Source organism: Electrophorus electricus, chromosome 14 (genome assembly GCF_041902795.1).
Source record: "Electrophorus electricus isolate QZ-2024a chromosome 14, ASM4190279v1, whole genome shotgun sequence".
Lineage (NCBI taxonomy): Eukaryota > Metazoa > Chordata > Actinopteri > Gymnotiformes > Gymnotidae > Electrophorus > Electrophorus electricus.
In genome coordinates this window covers 16,296,240-16,318,125 of record NC_137510.1, presented here as the reverse complement: position 1 = coordinate 16,318,125, position 21,886 = coordinate 16,296,240, and the positions used below count along the sequence as shown (strand labels likewise).

The 21,886-nt window shown below is 40.6% G+C and overlaps 1 protein-coding gene across 12 annotated transcripts in view; it reads left to right on the top strand.

Moving 5' to 3' along the window:
* Positions 1-21,886, top strand: part of ptprub (protein tyrosine phosphatase receptor type Ub) — a 137,332-nt gene that overhangs the window by 53,855 nt on the left and 61,591 nt on the right. For all 12 annotated transcript variants that reach the window (XM_035530549.2, XM_035530545.2, XM_035530546.2 and 9 more), the window contains exon 3: positions 17,181-17,452. In XM_035530549.2, the coding sequence (XP_035386442.1) occupies positions 17,181-17,452 (272 nt within the window). The remainder of the gene's footprint in view (positions 1-17,180; positions 17,453-21,886) is intronic.

Sequence of the window (21,886 nt, the reverse complement as noted above, 5' to 3'; positions counted from 1 at the left end):
AGATGAATACACACACACACACACACACACACACACCCCACACACACACACACAACCATTTGCAGCCGTGGGATGCAGCTGTGAGAGTGGCTCTTCTGTGTCTTGGGCGGAAGGCTTAACTGGCTCACCAGTTCAAAGGCTTTTTCTCCAATGCTACTCCTGCCTGCATTCCTCTCCCACCCCCACCCCCACACACTCCAACCATATTCTTCACACTCTGCTTCACTAACCAGCATCTGATCTGACCACATACCTTTTTTATTTCTTTTGATTATTGGTACACCCATATTAAAACCGTAATGCGTGGCTGTGGAGAAGACCCTGTATCCATGCACAGCAGAGCAATTCTGCACATTTCAGCTGCTCTTCCTCTGCTTTGATTACATCTGCACTCTTATGAAATCCTGCGTCTTCAAAACTCTGCTGTCTCAGGAATGTTCTGAGGCTATGAAATATATTTAGAAAGTCAATATGAAACTCGGACCCGCTAAAGGCTTTGCTAGACTAAACATTGCTGGCAATTTGTAGGCTTTAAGCCTTATGCACAGGAAGCGCTATTATGCTTCAGGGATCATCGGCAGTGCTCCAACATGTTAAGACTGACTTAATTTGAGCATGCATTACCACTTTGCATCCTTGGTAATGATCACATTTGGCTGAGCAGTTTAGCGCATTTAAGGAAGCTACAGTTCCGAAGACTTTTTTTCCTACCAGGTTGGGCGATTACAGAACTGTGTTCCCAGCCCCTTGCTGTATGGGGAGCAACTGGAATTGTGTCTGGTGTTATCCAGCAGAGGCATGAATGGCTCCTGTGACAGACATCGTGTTGTGTCTAGAGGGGATGGCTAGTGCTTCCCATGCTGTGGGTGGTGCATTGTGATGGACAAAAGCTTGGCATGATGTAGTCTTGGGTGTAGCAGGTGAATGAGTGCTTCATGGAAGTTCCTCTAAGGCAGCGAAAAGAGTTGGTGGATTAATAGGAGGACTGGACATCCCATGGAGCTGGCAGGGCTGGGGAAGAGCAAATATTGGGAGAATTCATTGTGTTTGTACAAATTATGACAAGGGGGGTAGTGGATCCTCTCAGCCCGCTTATGCACCAAAAATGTGTCTGAATATGTACAAACACATACTGTGTACAAAGATGTAATTGTTTGTGTGTGTGCATTTATATGGAGCCTAAATATTGTGGACTAGAATTGTGGTAGCAGCAGAGTAACATCCTCACAGGTTTAATACTCTCTTTCCATTATGATAGGCAGTTGACTGTAATATGGAGTGAAACATGAGCAGACTTTCTGTCTCACTGTGTGATTTTCAAAGCCGAGTCTGTTTATGTCATGCGTTGCTGTGATTGATGTTCCCTCTGCACCTCATGATCCAGAAGGCAGGCAAACAGATTTTGAGCCAGAGAGAAAAAGGCCTTGGACAAACAGAGGAAGACAGGGGGTGGGGGTGTGTGAATGTGTGTGTTTATAGCGGTGGTGAAAATTTCTTGATATGTCCATTTCCATTCACACCCTCCCATAAACCCTTTGAAAATTGCACCATTTTATCTCATAATTTGGAATAATAACTTAATAAATACAGTCAAATAGATGATTAAGAAGAGGAGGTTCAGTGCCTGCCTGCCACTTTGTACAATCATTCTGTAATAGGAAGGAAAAAGTGTTGTCTTTCATTAAATGTAGATTGCCTTTAGGGTCAGCAGCACCAATGGGTGTAGGACACAGATATCAACAGGAGATGGACTTTCCTACCAGCAGAATGGACCATAGAGAATAATTGGAACAGGCCATTCATTTTCCATTATCTTGCCACCACGTTTTATTATAGTCACGTGCAGGCATAGCATGTCTCTTTCTGATCAGGGATAGTAAACTGGCAGGGTGAAGAAACCCTGCCAACATCTCTTTTTCAACTAGCGGCTACTCAAGCTTGTCGAACGTCTTGTCCTGCCCTCCTTTCTATTGTGTTTTCTGAGACCCCTGTCCAATGATGGCACAAGATATTTCTGGAAAAGTCAAACCCGAACCACATCATAGGTTTTCCCTCTGCTTTGCTATGCAATACTTTTTTTCTAGTGCACCCTCAGGAAAACAGAGTGTCTCTTTCTTAAGAACAGAGCTAAAAGAAAGGAATAAGATTGAAAGAGCCATTTTTAAAACATATTCTTAGAACAGGACTCTATTTAATTTGAAACATTGTATGCATTATTCATGACTGACAAAAACAACCAAGTGAAAGACTCTTTGTATTTTTTTTTTTTTAAATGAGCAAAAAATCCCTCAGCACTAGTCATCTTACATGACTGAAGAGCCCACATATAATACCCCATGGAACAAACAAATGTAATCGTGTACATTATTAGAAACATGTTGGAATTCAGGCTGTCGGTAACATAACACAGGAACAGCAATATTAGCCAATGTTAGCAGATTGTAAGTGCTGTAGGGCTTCATTTCAGTATGCTAGATAGGGGATTTTGGTGACCCAATTATTTTACTTTGCTGTCGGCACAAAAGTAACTCAATATTGTGCTCAAGCAAACTGGGGGAAAAAAATCTATAAATCAAATTTTCGCATTTTTTTGCATAAACCCACACTTTTCTAATGGAATATGTATGAGAGTTGGGCTCCACTGGAAAATGAAACCTGCATCTAATCATCTGCCCAAGTTATTTCCTGCTCCAATATTATACAGCTCCTTATCTAGTGCAAAGCCAGACATCAGCTTCTCCCTCCACACCTGAGTTGCTGGCTATGGTCATGGCAGGGGGGAGTTGAAACTGAGAGGCAGGAGGAGTCCCCACTCTTCTTAAAAAGCTCCTGCTACAGTTGCAGTAAGAAGGAGGAAGTCTCACCCTATCACACATTGGGCTGGAGGCTTTGTTATCTGTTCTCTCTAAAGAAACAGATGAAGGCTATTCAAAAAGAGAGAGGAACACATTTAAATGTCTGTTTTCCCTAAGAAGCGTTCACCAAATATGTTTTATCAATTACTCTGATGTATGAAGGCAGTGTGATGGTGTCACAATAAGGCAATTTGTAGGCAGGATGATGCTGAGTAGATTTATTGTCTATTCATCTGACATTGTCTATTTATTGTCTATTCATTATCTGTCTATTTATCAAATGGAAAACACAGGATTACTGTGATGGATGTACATCATTCTTCCAGTCATTATCCAGGTTCTCTGCAGAGTTAAACTAGGAAAAATGAGAATGAAAATACTTAATATTCCCTGTATCACTTTTGTGTCCTCTGTATATATTTGCTTTATTTTAGTTCTTTAAATGGCAACAGGCAGAATGTATTCATTGTTTGTCAAAAGATGCATTTGTGTCACAAATTGGCTATAGGTATATCATAGTGAATTTGCTTGACCTGAATTGCTTAATGTGTTGTTTTTGTGTTGGACAGTGGTCAGTGAATCAGACAAGGGTGAGAGCGTCCTATGGCAGAATGTCCCAAAATATTGGAAGGCCCTCTCAGAAGGAGATTCTTTCTAAAGGGAGATTTTGCTAGTCCCTTTTCTTCAGCCTCTTGTAATGAATTCCCATAAGATACCACAAAACCTTCAGATAACATAGATCACAAGAATTAGTAACTTTCCAGAATGACAAAGAGAGGGTTAGGGTTAGAGGGTAAAGACTGTAAAGGTACACTAACAGAGACCATCCTGTACCAAGTAATGGCTTTTCCAGTGGGTTTGTTTTTGGGGGCTTTATCTAGGGCTGCAGCTGAAATACTGAGGCCAGATGTGAGGGGCCATATGTAGCCATATGCTACCATATTTCAGCTAGGGCAAGAAATAATTCACTGTGTTCACTGAGTTGAAGTGGCGATTGATCCAGACACAGTCTCATCGAACTTAAACAAAAACACAGACTGAGAGGATCTTGCTTGAAAAAAGAATGGGAAAAAATAGTCTTGATAGTGAGGAAAGTTTTGCTAGCAAGTGTGATTCAGCTTAAGATTCTCAGATATTGTTATTTTTTTCCATTTTCCTGCTAGAAAAGTGAAGGAGAAAGCAGAGCTAAAATGGACAGTTGAGTATGCTATTTGGACAGGTGAGTATGCTATTTGGACAGGTGAGCATGCTATTTGGGAGGCTTTCTATTTTAGGAAAGCAATGCATGCTTGCCTTCACAGCTGAGGCCACATTGAGGCTACATACCACTGGCCTGATTCTCTGTCTTCATGCATAATTTAGCTTCAGAATGCCCCACACACTGGCATTAAAACAAATAAATGGTGCACTGGACTATATTTTGGTAGGACCAGAATGTGTTCTAATGAAATAAGCTGTGAGCTGTGTAAATTGCTTTGGCTCACCCAGCACGGTGTGGTTAGAGTGCAGCGATGGGTTGGCCTGGTAGTAGTCATGGTAAAAGAGCCTGCGGCTGGATTCTGGGCTCAGCTCAAGGTTGTGGGCGAGGAGCCTGTCAGAATGATGAGTGACTCTAATTGAGACGGAGCAGTGCCGGCCAGGTTGGGGACTGGCGGTTAATCATGGCCATGTTAAAGTCTTGAGCAAGGGAGACCAATGCCCTCCTGTTCTGGTGCAACTCCTTAGCCCCTCTGCCCCACTGCACTGCATGGCCTGTCACCATCCAGGTGAGATTTATGTCATTTCTGCAATGGTTTGGCTTGGCATCCGTCTATCATCTTTTTACAGACCTTCAGGTTGGGCTTCCGTTCCTGTCCATGTGATGTGGCAGTTGGGCATAGCGCACACAGGCCACTGTTGCTTTATCCAAGAATTAAGGGTGAGGCAGAAGTCAGGAGGTCCTCAAACAGAGCCAGGGGCACCCCAGAAGTAACCTGGAGCCTGGTAACAGAGTTTAGGAACAGCATGGTGAATGCAATTGTGAAAAAAAATTATGTACCTGTTGGGATATTCTGGGCTTCTACATGTATGGCTTACACAATGTCATATTCATTTTTATATTCAATATGTTTATATTCACATGTAAAATTTATATATATATATATATATATATATATATATATATATATATATATAATTGGCCAATTCACATTTGCTGAAGAATACTTAGTTGTTCCATAACACACCTAGAACAGTGTTTTGTGCGTAGGCAAAATAAAAGAAAAAACTTTTTTGATAAATATACTCAGCATTTTGTTTAGAAAAAATGCAACAATGCATATGAGGAACAAGACCTCATCCCAGCTAACAAGTGTAAATCAAGATTTCCTTCAATCATTGAGGGATCAATAAATTGCAGTTTGCATTAGGAAAATCTATAGAATAATATCAGGTCTTCTGACTGGAATCTAAAATTCACAAGTTGTTGCAAAAAGACATTGAGTCATGGCTCATAGCAGTGAACAAAAAAAAAAAAAAGGTAATTCAACAACAGCGTGAGTCTAAGAGAAGTCCTAACCTTAGTCTCATTGAAATGCTGTGAAGTTCATGTCATATGAATAGGATATATATGAACTGAAACTGAAAGGAATGTGCCAGGATACCTCTGAATCACTGCATAGAACAGACAGACAGCTACAGAAAGCTTTTAGATACTAATGTTTTGTATTGTTAAATAAGTCTTTATAAACATGATTTGAGGTTACCTTTTTGGGATGAATTTCATGCATAAATTCATCTAATTACAAAGGGTTCCGCAGTTTCTCAGAACTGAATACCAAATGCGCTATTTGCAGCCTGGGTCCAGTTGGTTAAGAGCTTGTCCTGACTGTGGCCTTGTTTTCCGTAATACTCTGGACATAAGTGGAGGTCACTGGTAAGTCCACATTGATGTAACTGAATATAACTAGAAATGCTTCGGAAGTGGTTTGGACCTATTTTTAATTTTTGATAAATGGCTAGAGATACAGAATCAAACTACATTTTAGTCAGGTGCACATGCACCTTTCTGGCACTCTCTCTCCCTCAGACCTTGCAGGGAGGGAGTAGCCTTCTTTTTAACTTGCTTCTTGTTGAATGCCTTGTTATGCTGATTTATCACTATTGATTTTCATTCCAGGGATGTTTGCCTCAAGCTGTATAATTAAAATACTGCACTACAGTGCCTCAGCAGGGTCCTTCAAAAAGGCAAATATCTGCAATTGTGCTGGCTATGTGCTGTTTTTTTCCTCCTGAATAAGTAATGCTTGGTGAGCACATGAATGCCTAAATTAACGGAAAGAGATGCACGTTTACTTTGTTTTTATATATATTGTTTCTCAACCATATTGACTGGTTGAACAATCACAGTAGGTCACTTAAGAACATTGTTAGGGCTCAGCTTGAGCCAATTAAAAAAGTCAGCGTGTAAGGAACCTGTGCTGCTGTTGGCCTGAAAAAGAGCCTGTGCTGCTGGTGCATGGTTAGTCAGATTTGGCATCTACGCATGCTGTAATTCACAGCTTTCCATCACACAGGTGCTGCAGATTCTCAGTAAGATACTGTAGATCATCATCTGTGTCATATCAGGCAGGCTGAGATTCAGCAGGCTAGTTCCGTAGAAGCTCAGGAATAGGAGCCTAAGGGTTAAAGTTAGCCTGCATTTGGGACTTTGTATTTGAGTTTGCAGGCCAGGGGCTATCGGAACACTGCAGTGGGAGGATTACTGATGGGGAAGTGAAGTAGCTGCTCCACTAATGTGTCTCTGCATAATGAGGGGTCAGCAGAAAGTTCTCACCCATTGAGACACAGATTTGGCTTGTTGACAATCCTGCAGTGAGGCCTCCCAGAGGGACTGAGTGAGCTGATGCCCCAGATAGTGTAAGACCAGAGAAGATTATTGAAGAGCAGAGGAAGGTAGCACTGAAGAAGGCTTACTTCTGGAAAAAGTGCTTGTCTTGTGAAACAGCTCCCTTCTGCTCTATCAGCGTATATACTTTGTTCAAATATACAGTACTACAGAATGCGTCCCTTTTATCTGTCTACATATTGACAGCAACACCGTCTGCCTGTTGGCTGCCTCTGTCTACCAGACGGCTTTCATCAGCAGATGGCTCCTGGTAGACGAGCCCCTAGCCAGCACTCAGCAGAAGGATGCACTGATATGAGCATTGCCGTAGGCTCTAAAGGCAGGGTGGGACTGGCGATGGTGCATGCTCTATTGCTGCTGCCCTCTTCGCCTCTTCTCTCCCTCTTCCTAGCGCACCTGCTAGCTAATCCCACAAAGCCCGGAGGGCCATTTTAAAGGTCGGAGCATGAGGGGGCCGCAGCTTCCACGCTCACCCGCTGCCCCTGGCAATGTGAAGCGCCTGGGCAGCCCTTGATATGCGCTTATCCGCCCCTCCAGCTCTAGTGTGTTGACTTGCCTCAAGCACCGTGCTTGACTGGTGCCCCTTGCACTGTCTGGCCATTTATTTGGACCCTAATGGTTGTTTTGATTCTGCTGTGCGTACTGCAGTCGTCTGGTCCCTCTTCTCCCGTTCTATGTCTGATGTGCGCTAGCAACATGACAGCATTGACTGGAGGCGGCTGGTTTCTTAGTTTTCTGCTGCTCCCCAGAGTTTGTCTTGCCAGTGGAGGAGACCATTCTTTGAAGCTGAAGGACCTGTAGTCAGCCTCCATCAGGCAGGGAGCAGGAATGGTCAACAATGGCTGACCAAGTCTTGCCTTTACATAGAGGTGGGGTTAAATCAAGACACCTTGTGGGTAAGGCCATAGACAACTTTAGATTCCCTAGACTTTTGATGCATTGTGTTAACCGTATCATAGGTGATAACCGTATCATAGGTGAAGCTTTGCAATGTATTTGGGGACTGTGATGTGTGCAGGTTTGTCTCTATATGTGCGAAGAATTTACTGCTAGATTGATGGTCTGCACTCAGCCTTGTAGGAACATGATGGCTGGCATCAGTGTGCTGCTTTTCAGAGCAGCAGGAAGACAGTAGTGCACAGCGTGGGCCTGGACTCTCTCCTCACTGTAAGGTCATCACTGCAGCTCTGCTTTGCACTCTAATGGACAAGCTCTCTAGAGAGAGGAGAGACAGCAGAGAGCGAGCGAGAGTGAGAGAGAGAAGGAGAGAAAAAGAGAGCGAGAGGGGTGATTAGAGTGTAGATTATGTGTAAATATGGTTATAGAAGCTCTGTAGATAGAACTCCTCAGATTAGTGATGATAAGTGAGGGAAAATACAGAAGGAAAAGTGGATGAGAAGAAGAAGAAAGAGAAGGAGAGTGAGGTGGGTGTGAGGGGAAGGTGAGTAGAGAGATTCAGTCACACCTTGGGCAATGTGTTAGAAGAAGGAGATGTAAGGTTGTCACTCTTTTCTGCACGTATACCACATTGGAGATGGAAAATTGATTTTTGCAATAGAGAAGGCTTGAACTGACATCAAGCTATCTCCTATTTGTGTGTGTATCTTGACACATTTTAATGCCCTCCATGTGGAAAAAGCATTTTACACAGAATTCAGTTCTAATTAAAACTAAAAATTACCTTTTTTCATACTGATGCTAGAGTTAAGGTAACTCTGGGCATAATATTATCTACAGTGAATACATTGTTAAGAGAAAATCACCCTTAAAATGTAATATATGTGTGTTCATATACGCTACCAGTCAAAAATGTGGACATACATACTCTTTATTTTTACTATTTTCTACATTTTAGAAACAGTCACTGTATTATTTTTTTTTTAATACACATGATCATGATTATGCTGTTTTAAACAAATGCTGACTGTTTAGATTTTATATTCCTCAAAGTAGCCACCCTTCGTTGACAGCTTTGCACTCTCTTCGTGTTTAAATATATATATATATATATATATATATATATATATATATATATATATATATATATATATATATATATATATATATATATATATATAAGTTTTAATATTCTTCAACCCAGAAATTCATGAGGTAAAACTATTCATGAAGGACTTTTTAAAATTCAGATTACCAGTGATTTCATTATAAGTATTTAATGAACTTCATATTTTGCAAGTTGGAGCCTTGGAGTTTCCAAATTAATAGCTTTCTCACATTATGCACAGTGTATCACCACAATAAGACGTGCTGTAATTGCAGTTTATGAAATAGTAGCAAATTAATGAATGCTAATAATACTTTCTACTGATGTCACAATGCTAAGTTTGATTGAACGATTAAAAAATTTAATTGGTGGAAACGCTGAAAGAAAATAAAATGCAATTAGTTGTATTATTTGCACTGTGATTGCCATTGGGTTCAAATGCATCAGTTTACAAATATTAATTATAAAATGACTTGTGCATGTTTAGATTGGATCTTGTTTATACTGGCTCTAATAATGCTACCTATGATCCAACCCCCCCCCCGAAAAGAAAAATAATGTCAAGAAGATATATTCCTCAGGCTGCAGCAGTGCAGAGGTTACCCTGTGGATAAACAGAGGTTACCACGATGATAAACAGAGGTTACCACGATGATAAGCAGAGGTTACACTGAGGACAAACAGAGGTTACACTGAGAATAAACAGTTGTTGCTACGAGGATAAACAGATGTTGCCACGAGGATAAACAGAGGTTACAACAAAGATTAAATATAGGTTATACTGAGGATAAGCAGAGGTTACACTGGGGATAAGCAGAGGTTACACTGGGGATAAACACAGGTTATATTATGTTTTAATAATTCTTAAAAATTATGTTTTTACTAAAATGGCCATATATCAACTTTTGACAGTTTTTGTTTTTTTTAAATGTACAGAATGAACGAATTAAAATAAGTGCACAGTTGGTTCTTAGCATGCTGAATTTATTAACCCAAGTCCTAATCCCTCACCCTACTTATAGTGTTATCCAACACTGATGTGCTGAATTTTAATGAAATGCCTATTTGCTACTTATCGAAATATTGAGACTGTAGATCCATTCCACCATAGAACTAGACTGAATGTTCACATTTTATCTGTGAATACGATGTTTTCATGTTTTTTGATAATAGTTTTGGGAGGAAGGAAAAGACATATTTCAACCATAGGCATGAAATACTGTAAAACACTACTAACTTATTATGTATTTTAAATACTACGATACGTTATTTTAAATGATAATTACTTAGGTACATTATAAATACTACCAAGTTATTATAGATACTAACAAGCACAGGATGTGTCATATACCTAACAAAAAAATCAGTGAAGGATCCTTTTGAAATACAGAGCACACCAACTTTCATATATTTGAAAATGAGAGAGACCCAGACATAGGCAGTCTATTCATATCTTCACAGCAGACATACATTTGAATGTGTTTGCGGGTGTATGTGTGTGTGTTTATTTCATATTTGTGTCACAGAACTGTGTGAAGTACTAGTATGATTGTGGAAGTCAAAAACACTGTACTAGAATCAGACAACCTTGGGATGTGGTGGGGTAAAAAAAAGAAAGAAAACAAGTCAGTGTTGAACTGTGTTCACTCACTGCATCTCAAACTTCACAAACTTCACAACTCTGCTACTTCCAGACAGTGTGTGTTTGCATGTGTGTGGGGGTGTGTGCTTCTGCATGGTTGTGGTGGTGTTTGTGTGTTTGCTTATATGTGTGTATGCATATGTAATCTGGCTTTTCAACACTTCCTCCATGAAATGGGCTCATTCTGTGATTTTCATTAAGCTTTGGTGAGAAATGCTCACTTCCAACACCACACACTGCTTTTAACTAATTAGCTGCTTATTATGCCTTTAAAATGCCTAAATAAAAATGACTCTGAGATCTCCATTACACATTAGTAAATGAAGTGGGAGGAGGATAGTGGCTGATAGTGGCAGTATTAGTGGATTTGAGCTCTTGCATTAGGCCATATGTGTGTGGGTGTGTTCTTCCCAAGCCCATGGGCATTCTCAACTCCTTGAGCAGATGAGTGCCTAGCTGAGATTTGCTCTACCACTGTGAGAAGTGAATAGCCTGTCTGCTTTTATACCATTTTTAAATGGTTCCAGTTCAAAATGTAGTGCATGATGTCAGCAAACAAAGGCAAGACCACAAACTCCAGTGGTAAGTACCTACAGCTGCAGTAGCCTCTACAAAAACTATCTCTGATCCCATTGTGTGTGTGTGTTTTGGGAGGGATATGAGTGATGTCTGTGTGTGTGTGTGTGTGTGTGTAAGTGTGTGTCAGTATGGTATGTGTGTGTGTCCCCCCCACGGAGAGAAAGCGAAGGCCTGAGCAAACAGTTAACAGAGGGAGGAAGTCTCTGATGACCTTTGAGAAAAAAGTGAGAAGAGGAAATCTTACAGGAGGAGAATCTGGAGGGTTTGGGGATATAGGCGCTGGTGACCCTAACTATTAGAACAAGCACAGCACGCAGTAAGGAGGCCTTTCAGAGTGAAGCAGGATGGATTGATCCCAGGGCACTCTGCACAACCTCCCCTTCACATTCCCTCGTTATTCTTAAGTGCCCCTCCTAAGCTCCTTGATGTCAGACAGGAACAAAGCTTTGGCCATAGGGTCAAACAAAGGAAATAAAGCCTGAAAGGCAGAATAAAAAAAAAAAAAATCAAACTTATTTGCCCTTGTTGTTTTTGTTCCACTTTCTCTCTGCCTCGTTCCTGGTTTCCACAGGCTTAGGCCTCTTTTAATCTGTCTACTCCTCACTCCTTTCTTTTCTCCCTTTCTCCTTTCTCTCACAACTCACTCCCTGTCCCGTACACCTGGCTTCCTGAATCCTCACTAACTTTTTTCCATTTTCGTGTCCTCTTACTCCCTTTCTCCCTCACAGTCTTTTCCTTGCAGTCTTTTGTTCTCTCTTTGTCTCTCTCTTTCCCTCGCTGAGTCTCCCTTGCGCTGTGTCTGCCTCTCTTCTCTCAGAGATAGCATCTCCGTGGAGCTGGCTCTACTCCTGCCGAGCCCTGGATGAATGATGACGGGCCTGCGATCGCTTCTAATCTCGTTATATATGTTCCTCTGCCCTTGGGACGGGCGGTGCAGGATGGACCAGACTTTATCGGCTTTCACAAGCCTCCAAGGCATAATTTGCCAAAGGTCATGTTAGATATTTCTGCTCAAGGGAACACTATGTGTGTGCAGGCGAGTGCGTCCCCCTGATGAGAGAAGTAGTCAAAGGTTACACACAAATGACGCCCAGCATAAATATCACAAAGGCAGGAGGGACATGTGTACTTATTGAGTGGAACAGCCAGGTCCTCTGCTCCACACTCACAGTGAACTCTCACTCTCAGTCTACCAGTTCATGGTTTCACATTTTTTCATGGGTGTAACTTTTTAAACATGCACTACAGTGTTAACTAATGTTATTCAAACTACTTCAGCACAAAGACAGGAGGAAAACACATTCACTGCATTAATAACACAGAAGTAGGGCAAGGTCCTTTTTATTTATGATTCTTTTCAGAGCAAAGCTGTCAGGCAGCAGCCGAGATAACTCTATTTTCCACTAAACCCTTGCTCACCTCCCAAAAGTAATGTTCTGCAGTCGTACAGGCTGATGCACAGGCTTATAATTGAATATGTATAACCATTAATGTGTTGAGCTCTCCTGTCCTGGCTGCACTGTAGCATTAAAGACACCTAATGTTGCATTTTACTAATTTTGAAAGGCACACACACCTTTTATAATAATAATATGTACTACTACTAATAATAATATATAATTATAATGTAATAATAATATCATAATTATGGTTGATATTGTTAATTATCATTATTGTTCTCTCAATGGAACAATTGAAGAGGGTTCATTTATGACTTGAGTCACCTCTTACCAGGCCAGATTAATCTCATCAGAACTAAGAGGTCAGATCTGGGAAGTCAGCTTCCAATGCTGTATATTTTGGTGTTGGGACTCTGCACGTCCCTGACAAGTCTGTCTTTCCTCACCTGTGAATTTCTCTGGTGCTATTTCTGAATTCGTCACTGCACTGTATCACTGGCTCATGCTTGGCTTTTAAAGGGACTTAGAGGAGTTAATCTGATTGGATATTGCAGTGGCACATCTGAGCAGATCTGTTGTGAGATCATGTGATGAGTCTAACCCAACCTGTTTTTGTATCTGTGCCACTCTGTGCTGGATTAGTGCATCTGCGCCAGTCATAGAAATTGCAAGCACCGTTTCTGACCTCACGTGCTTGTGCCTTATTCCTGCACTTGTGCTGTGTCCACAAAAACAGTGCCCATAAGGAATGAGTATTACGCATGCCTCATGTAGACTCAGGCTTTATTACTACACCCCATTGGTGCCTGAGGACATGTTGGAAATATAAAACTGAAGAATTAGGAGATAAATTTTATTCACTGCTATTAATGATGGAAGAACCCTGCTAGAAGGAAATGATTCATTTGCTAGAACAGTTGAAAGGTTTATCTAAAACATCCTGTCCTGTGTGATAGAAAAATTATTTTAATAAAACAAATAAATCCCAGTTGAATGGACTGCTGGACTATTTATAAAGTGAGAGCTTTAGAATTTATATTTTTATCAGTAAAAGTGGATGATTATTGCCTCCTTTGTCAGCATGTTTGTAAAACCCTAGACAAATCCTACAGATCTTTTAATGAGAATTACAGTCAAATACTGAAATATATGCAATGCAGAAGGAAATGTGAATCGTTGTAATTTTTTAGCCTGTAGTGCAGTTTTATGTCATGTGTTTTAGGTTGATCAGTAGTAGATTTTTCGTCTTGAATATTCTCTCACCAGTGTTGTCTCAAGTCTGGCAGAACAGTTCCCCCTGTTTGAGCTGAGCACTGGAGGTTTGGGTTAGTGAATGCAGCTGGCCACACATCCACCAGACCCAGTCTGTGTGAAGGTAACACAGTACATTTTCTGACATAAGAAACTAAATGTCATGGTCAGGTTTCACCAGTCCATTAAAACATTCCACAGCTGTGGAGTGAAGGAAAATAACATGGATGAAAATAATTTCCATTGTTTAAAGAAGCAATGCATCAGTGATAGACATGTAGACTACTTAAAATCAGTACATAATAACTGAAGTGAATGCTAACTGGAATGGATTTTTATTGCATGCCATGATGGAAACATGCTAAGTTGCTATATAAAATATGTTATATAAGGAAATATTTGAGCATGAAGGTCTGGTTACCCTTGAAATTGTTTGACTCAATGTTTTTCTTCAGTTAGATAACCCATAAATCCATAGAGCCACCTTCAAGTCATATTATATATTGTATAAAATGTTATTTATCAAAACGCAACAGAGTGCACCAAGAAGTTTCATTTTATGAAAGGTTTTTCTGCAGTGGTCAGGTTGTCCAGGGATGTTATTTCCTGATCCAGTAACCATGACCTGCCAATTTGACAAAAAGCAAGATATAATATGTGGTATGTGGCAATATCAGAGCCATATCACAGCAAACCAACAAAGCAGAAAATCCTGCTTATTGGCTCTGAAACGTCAGGGTTAACACTGTTACAGAGAGCAAATAATTAAAGTCCTTGTGTCTTAAAGCTGCAGTGCTGGAATTGTGTAATATTTTCAATATGTAATATCTAATGTGTTATATTTCTTTTTCTTTAGCATATTGTTGAATTAGAAAAAATAGAAGAGCCAACAAAAAAACTTAGAAAATGTGAAACTTGCAAATCATGCTCAACGCCTGTACCAAACTGCTAATAACAGCAGCCATATGGCAATATGGCTCACAAATGGCGGGGCCGCACTAATATTTTGAGTTTTTGATTTTTACTTGCTTGACTTGAATCTTAGGCTGTCAAACTCGAAAGAACAGCCAAAATGTGCCTCATTTCCTTTTATGACTCTATACCTAGCTTGTGATTGCCACTGCAATAATAATAACACAGCACTTCCTGCTCAGCTACAAAGGTATGTGATTGTCAAAGGTATGTCTTTAGAAGACAGTATTTGAGGAGGTCTCAGTGCAGTGTATGCTCACTCAGCTGTCTGAATGAGCAGCCCCTACAGTGGCTATTCACCTGTGGTGTTTTTATATAGCTTTAAATGCAGGGGTAAATTAGAAGCAGCCAGAGTTTGCGAGGATTCAACAGGTGAGGGTGCTCTCCCTGTCAGAGGCTGCAGAGTGCTGTCATCGTTGGGGAAGAATGCCCTTGATTTAGCCCAGCCGTCGGGCTCATTGGCAGAGCATGTCTGAGCACGTTCCATCCTCTAGCAGAGAGGCTTTGAGTGCTACACTGTCTTCTAACAGGCTCTAGCCTGACTGTTGCCTCCTGGAGCCATCCTACCCCAACGCATGCTTCTCTGCTCTTCAGGGAAGGCAGTTTCCATGCCATTTCAGACAATGCATCGGTCAGGATTACAGAGATTGGACTGGAATGTTTAAACTGTTGTGCTGCCTGCTCTCATATTACAGCACAGATAAGTGTATCCTGGAGACCTCCTGGAGATCTCTGTGGTGTTCTGGTTATTTCTTATTTATTTAACTTCTCTTTTTATCAGGCAATCACATTGTGGCAAAAGTCCCAGTTTTTCTAAGTTTGCCACATCACACACTGCAGATCTGTGCTTAGATACAACAACGATTTGTTTTTCTGGGGAAAAAACAATCAAATTTTTGTCTAATTATACAGCCAATCGAAATTATGCTTTAGAGAAGGATGGTGAATGCTGTCCCCTGCATCTGTAAAATGAATACTGTGGGAAAGTTTAATACCACACTGTGGAGTACTGTGGGGAAAAGACCATAAAGGGTTACCAAGCTGACATTCACAGACCAAGAAGGCTGGGATAGTGTTCAGCTCAAAAGAAAACATTGTATTTAAGTTAACTATCTTAACTGAGGCCATTTACTGATGTTCATGAAATTGATTCAGCTAGAGCTTATTGTAACTTATCTTATTAACTTACCTGTATAACGAACCTGTAATTTTATTCAGTTTGAGTAGTTAACCTTTGCTGAAGAACATTTATGCTTTTTCTACTGTCCTCTTTGCTGTCCTTGCACCTGATAATTCTCTATAAGACAAAATAAGGAGTCTTCTGTGACCAAGACAAGGACTATCTGGTCACTTTTTCTGATGTCTCCCAAGAATTGCCCTTGGAGTAGAAAGATGGCAGTATGTTAGTACATGGTGTCCTAACATGGTTGTGTTAATGTTATTAGTATGTGTGGGTTTGAAGGGTGTTTGGGTCAATGTGTCCTGATTAGATGAGGGCAGTGGGCTTTGTGTGTGTGTGTGTGTGTGTGTGTGTGTGTGTGTGTGTGTGTGTGTGTACACACTCATTTATGTCCTGGCAATGATGGGATGTAAACTACTGTATGAAAACATTTTCTTTGTTCCTGGGGTTAATATTGAGCTTATGTGTAAGCTTAGTTTTAAGAACAGAAATACCTGTGTGTGTGTGTGTGTGTGTGTGTGTGTGTTTGTGTGTGTGTGTGTGTGTGTGTGTGTGTGTGTTGTGCGCACACGCATGCATGAATCTCCTCTTTTTAATTTATTTAGCAAAGCTGCATTTAGTAAATGTTAGCAGTCTTCAAAAGCCTGTATTGTTACATACTTGCTGGTTTGTGTGTGTGTGTGTGTTGTGTGTGTGTGTGTGTGTGTGTGTGTGTGTGTGTGTGTATGCATGTTGCATGTTGCAGGTGCATGCATGTTGCTTTTTCTTTTTAAATGCATTTCGCTTATTTTGTGTACTTGTTGATATTCTTTTAAAAGCATGAGCCGGAGGCTACTCGTAATTGAAAGCCTGCAGCTCTTCTGTGCTATATATTGTGTTTTGCTTCTCCCACTCTTTGGTGATGAGAGAGATGGAGAGAAGCCAAATGTGTTGTTTCCTTGAACTTATCTAAGAGGAAAAACTGTATAAATTAAACAAATAGAAAAAAGGGCTTTGGAAAGCGGGAGCAGGAAACCAGCAGATTTCTTTTTTTATATCAGTGAAAAAAGAAGTGTACCAGTGATGCTCCACTGAAATTCTCCAAAGTGCTCTTTTTTTTTTTTTTTACCGCTATTTCCATTTGTTCAGTCTAAGTTGTTCTATGTTATATAAATAATATTGACTGTAGTGAATACTCATTGGATGTGTGTACTTAATCTTAATATTTGACTAATAAGCAAAGCAAGCTTGTAGTTTTTTTTTTTATTAATTTAGGATAGATAAGCTCAAATTGTTCATAGTCTCCCTGTTGCTAAGGAACCTCAATTCTACTTCATTAGATCAAAGTCCTTAATTACATATTTTTATGAGTCTTGTCACCATTGCTGTTTATTCAAACTTACCATGGCATGCTGTACCTTGTTTCTTCAGGCTCCTACATGATGGTGAACTCTTCCCAGCATGCCGCAGGCCAGAGGGCACAGCTGCTTCTGCAGGCACTCAGCGAGAACGACACACACTGCGTCCAGTTCAGTTACTTCCTGTACAGCCGGGATGGCCACAGCCCCGGGACGCTGCGGGCATATGTGCGGGTGAACGGTGGGCCCCTGGGCATCCCTGTGTGGAATGTCTCAGGCACACAAGGGCGACAGTGGCACCAGGTGGAGTTGGCAGTCAGCACCTTCTGGCCCAATGAGTATCAGGTAAGTGGTCCATGGGTCATGGAGGAAGCCTTGGCTTCATACTCTTCAGACCTGACACATGGCCTTAAAATTCAAACTAGAAATTCATAAAGAGCCTTGAAATTAATAGAGATAATAATTTTGACTGTGGCTCACTGAAGTACAGATATACACTGCCACTGAGAGGTCGATGTGGCAACAGTGCTGGAAACCTACCAAACTAGTTTTGCTGATCCGTGGCAGTGGTAAATACCATGGAGTCTAATTAGAGTTCCACTACTGGCTGAATATTAGGATGTCATCCTTGCGGTCGATCCAAGCATTGCACAGCAGTGTCTGGGTGACCCCTTTTATTAATCATACGCCTGACTTTGTTTAATTACCATTGCTCTCAGCCTGCATGTAGGTTAATGCTACAGGGGCTGGACAGGCCTGGGATCTATACTAGATGAATTGAGGGCTTGGGATGCTTATATTCAGAAAATATTTAGGAGGTCCGAACACATAGGCATGAATTATGAGAGTTAGCAACCAACAGATATATCAACAGCTCTCATTTCTATAGCAGTCTGTCTCTCAGGCTGTTTGTTCTAAAATCCATTAATTTATACAAGTGTTGCAAAAACAGAATAAACAAACAGCTAGAATGTGAATGTAATAGCCCCTATGTGCTATTTATTTAATAACACCTCCCTCCTCACACACTCATATACTCACTCATTTAAGTTCCATAGGAGCTGCCTTCTCTATCCACACATGCAGTCCTGGCTATCAAGGTAAAGCATGTTTATAAAACTTCTACATCTCACAGCGTATGTCCTACTTCCTATGCCCTGTTTGACTGGTGCCTGTGGTTGCCACACTGGCAGTGTCTTGTAGGCCACACGAGGACACAGACAGCCAGTGTGGGGCTTCGTTCATAAATTCAATTTCTCCTTTTTGCAAACTCCGCACAGCTGTCAGAAAGCAATTAGGTTGAGTGGTGTGTGTTTTATCAAGAACTGTAAATCCCCCCTCCCCCAACTTAATTAACTTCCATATGCCGGTGAAAAGATATGACCTTCATTTGTAAATAATAGTCCGCTCATCAAGCCACAGAAGTGAAAGGTGGGGAGATGCAGGAAGCAAATTAGTGAGCAGCACTCTGCTGCAGAAGGACACATACCTTTCCCACAAACACTGACTGACAGCAGCACCAAATGCACATAAACACACTACAAAAAAAAGTATTCAATAAAGCAATACGCTGCTATGTGATCGTTTGGATTTTCCCCTTGTGATAGATGTTGGATGAATCTTTTTTTTTGCCATACATCAGTCTGTTGGCAGACCTTTGGTCCTTGTTCTCGCTGCTTCCTCATTAAACCACTGAATGTGTGAGTTGCTAAACCACAATGTGTGGGCAAGGTGTGAGAGATTTGCACATCACGCAGCTGTGCATGATAGGTTGTGGGTCAATGATGCCTGTCATCGAAGATGCGATTGGCCCAATGCATTTTATCTCGTCTTCAGTCTCACTGATGGATACCAGCTCATGATGGTGGGCTGGGGTGAAAGCCCGCATATCCAGAGCATGGCTGTGTTTCAGTCCTATGCAATAGTGAATTCTTTTATCTCACCTGTCAAAAGCAGTGTAACACCATTAAAGAAATGTTGTACACAGAGCTCAATGGGTGTAAAGGGTGGGATATGCAGCTGCATTTAAACAGGAATACCCCTACTCAGTCAGAATGTTTTTAGAGAGTGAGGCTGCAGCAGTGTCTGCAGAAGGCATGGTCTTGGTATTAAAGATGTGATGAAAGCTAACAAAAATCCCCATGACTTTTCAGTTATGCTTTTGAAAAGGGTGTTTTTATACTATATCTGATAGGGTTCTATGTAATAACAAAAAGCAGGCTTCAGAAATCCCAAGGAGTTGTGTTTTATGTGTAATTGTCTTTCTGTTCTTTCTTTTTTGATCTCTTCCTCTCTCTGTCTCTGTGCAGTTCTATCACTGTCACTTTTTTCAGTGTCTGTGAGTGCATGTTGCTTAATTTATTCATACTTAGTTGATATTTTGCAATAGAACTATTATCAACCTAAAGAAACACATTGAATTTGCATTTGTGTGTGCATGCGTGCGTGCGTGCGTGTGTGTGTGATTGTGATTAATGTATTTGTGAGGTGGCATGTTTGTGCTGTATATTTACTGATCCTCTGTTGAGGCCCAAGTGTAGTTGTGTGTGAGCAAACACGTATTTGATGCAAGTGAAAAGGTTGTACTAGTGTGTAGGTGACTCCTACTTGAAAGTGCTCTGCCTACCACCAAAGATGAAGGAGAGTTCCAAAGAAAAAAATCTGGATATTGTAGCAGTCGATAGCCAGATCCATTGTACAGTGCTGTCGGCAGGAAGGAAGGAGAAAAATCTAATTAGCTGAGCTCTCACTGTGGGGCCCCAGTTTCCATTTCATTTCTTTCTTTCTTTCTTTCTTTCTTTCTTTCTTTCTTTCTTTCTTTCTTTCTTTCTATGCTTTCTTCATGTTTCCCTGTCCTTTTGTCCTCCTGGTTCAGCTCTCTCTTTTTGCTCTGAGCCTGTGCTCCCTGTCTCTCACTATAGTTGGACTTTGTTTAACAGCCTCCTACTTATAAGAGGGAGAGGGAGAGAAAGACTCTGGTTCAGAACTGAACGTGTGTGTGTGTGTGTGTGTGTGTGTGTGTGTGCATGTGTGCATGTGAGAGAGAGAGAGAGAGAAAGAGAGAGAGAGAGAGAGAGAGAGAGAGAAAGAAAGAGAAAGGGAAAGGGAGAGAAAGGACAAAAATGAAACATACCACAAAAGCCATGCAGAACGAAGAGTTAAGCTAAGGTCCCGGATGGCCATCTACTGCTATAATGCACCAGGTCTCACCAGCTGAAGAATGAAACAGCAGTAGAGGAGCCCTGTATGTTCAGCTTTCACAGATGGCTGTGCTGCATTAATGTAGATATCCCCCCTTCCCCATGGGTCTGAAGTGATGGTTTGGGATAAAGAGGTCTACTGCTGTCAAGAGCAAATGAGAAAAGTGACAGTGGGAGCATGTCAGGAAGCCTGCAGGTGATCAGCATGTCTCATATAGAGGAGGACATATGGATGACAGGCACCTCTTACCATCTCCCCATACACGTCTACATGAGATGAAATCCACAGGGCAGCACACTAGTTCATAGTCTTATTATTAAACACTTTACTATTTTCACTTTATTTTCACTTATCACCAGCATAATTAATGTTTTATCAAGATTTTTTTAAATCTCTCTTCCTCATTTCATAAAATTCTCTAAAGTTTCTTGTTAAAAAAGTATTGTAAGTGTAGTGCCAAGGGTTTTACTTTTCTTTCCAAGCCATAAACTGAATCCACTACATCTCATTTTAATAAGTTAATGGTTATGCACAAATACAAAGGATCATGAATCTTGGACCAGATTGAAAAGCTTTTGACTCTGTGGTGCATTAAGGAGTTGAATGTGATAGGTCTCAGTGTCTGTGGTGATAAGATGGCCATCCATATTTATGTGATAGGTTATGTCATATTTCCTCCGATCTCTGCATATGAGAACATCAAGACGACAGGGTGGGGCAAGTGAAAAATTAGAGAAGAGAAGATACAGAGAAATGAGAGAGAGAGGAAGTGAAAGAGAGAGAGCAATCACCTTGAGCGCTTGAAATATTTTATTTGAAATCTTGCTTGTCTGCTATGCACAGTTCTCTATTTCTGCTGGTATTGGTGAAGGTGTGAGAGATCGGAGGAACCTTGTTATCAAATATTAAAGATGTTATCAGGCCCGCCAAGACTGCCAAAGAGTTGGTTTCTTACATGCCTGCTGTGCTCATTTCTTTCTCTGCTCTAACTATATTCATTCTGGACATGACTGACTGACTATGTTAATGATGGGAATGAATAAATGTACCACAATATAAAAGCGGAATGTAAAAGTAAAGCTGTTTAGGAGATCAGCTTAATTTATGCATTAAAATGTAGATTAATGAAATACTGTCTGAGAGATTCAGCAAGTGAATTAAAACTTGATGTTTTGTTGATAAAGCATCATTCATTGTATCATTTTGCATCATTGTTCCTTATTTAAAATATGCAGCTGAGTCTTCTATGTCTGTATTCATAAAAGTACTCAGAATACCATACAGAATTAAATTTCACCTCCAGTCATATTAATCCCTGACACTCAAATAGATGCTAAATACCAATCATAATCATAATGACAATTAGTCACTAATGCAATTTTAACTAATCTTTAATTTCCAGAATTTAAATCTTGTATCAGCTACAAGATGTGCTTAAACATCATGGATATTTACAGCTTTTGTTTACCGTTATGGTACCAGCCTGAATTGGTATACACTTCATTTTAAAAACTTTGATCATAGCTATCACAGAATGTGGAAACCCGGCTTACACTATGAAACACATGGTAAATATGG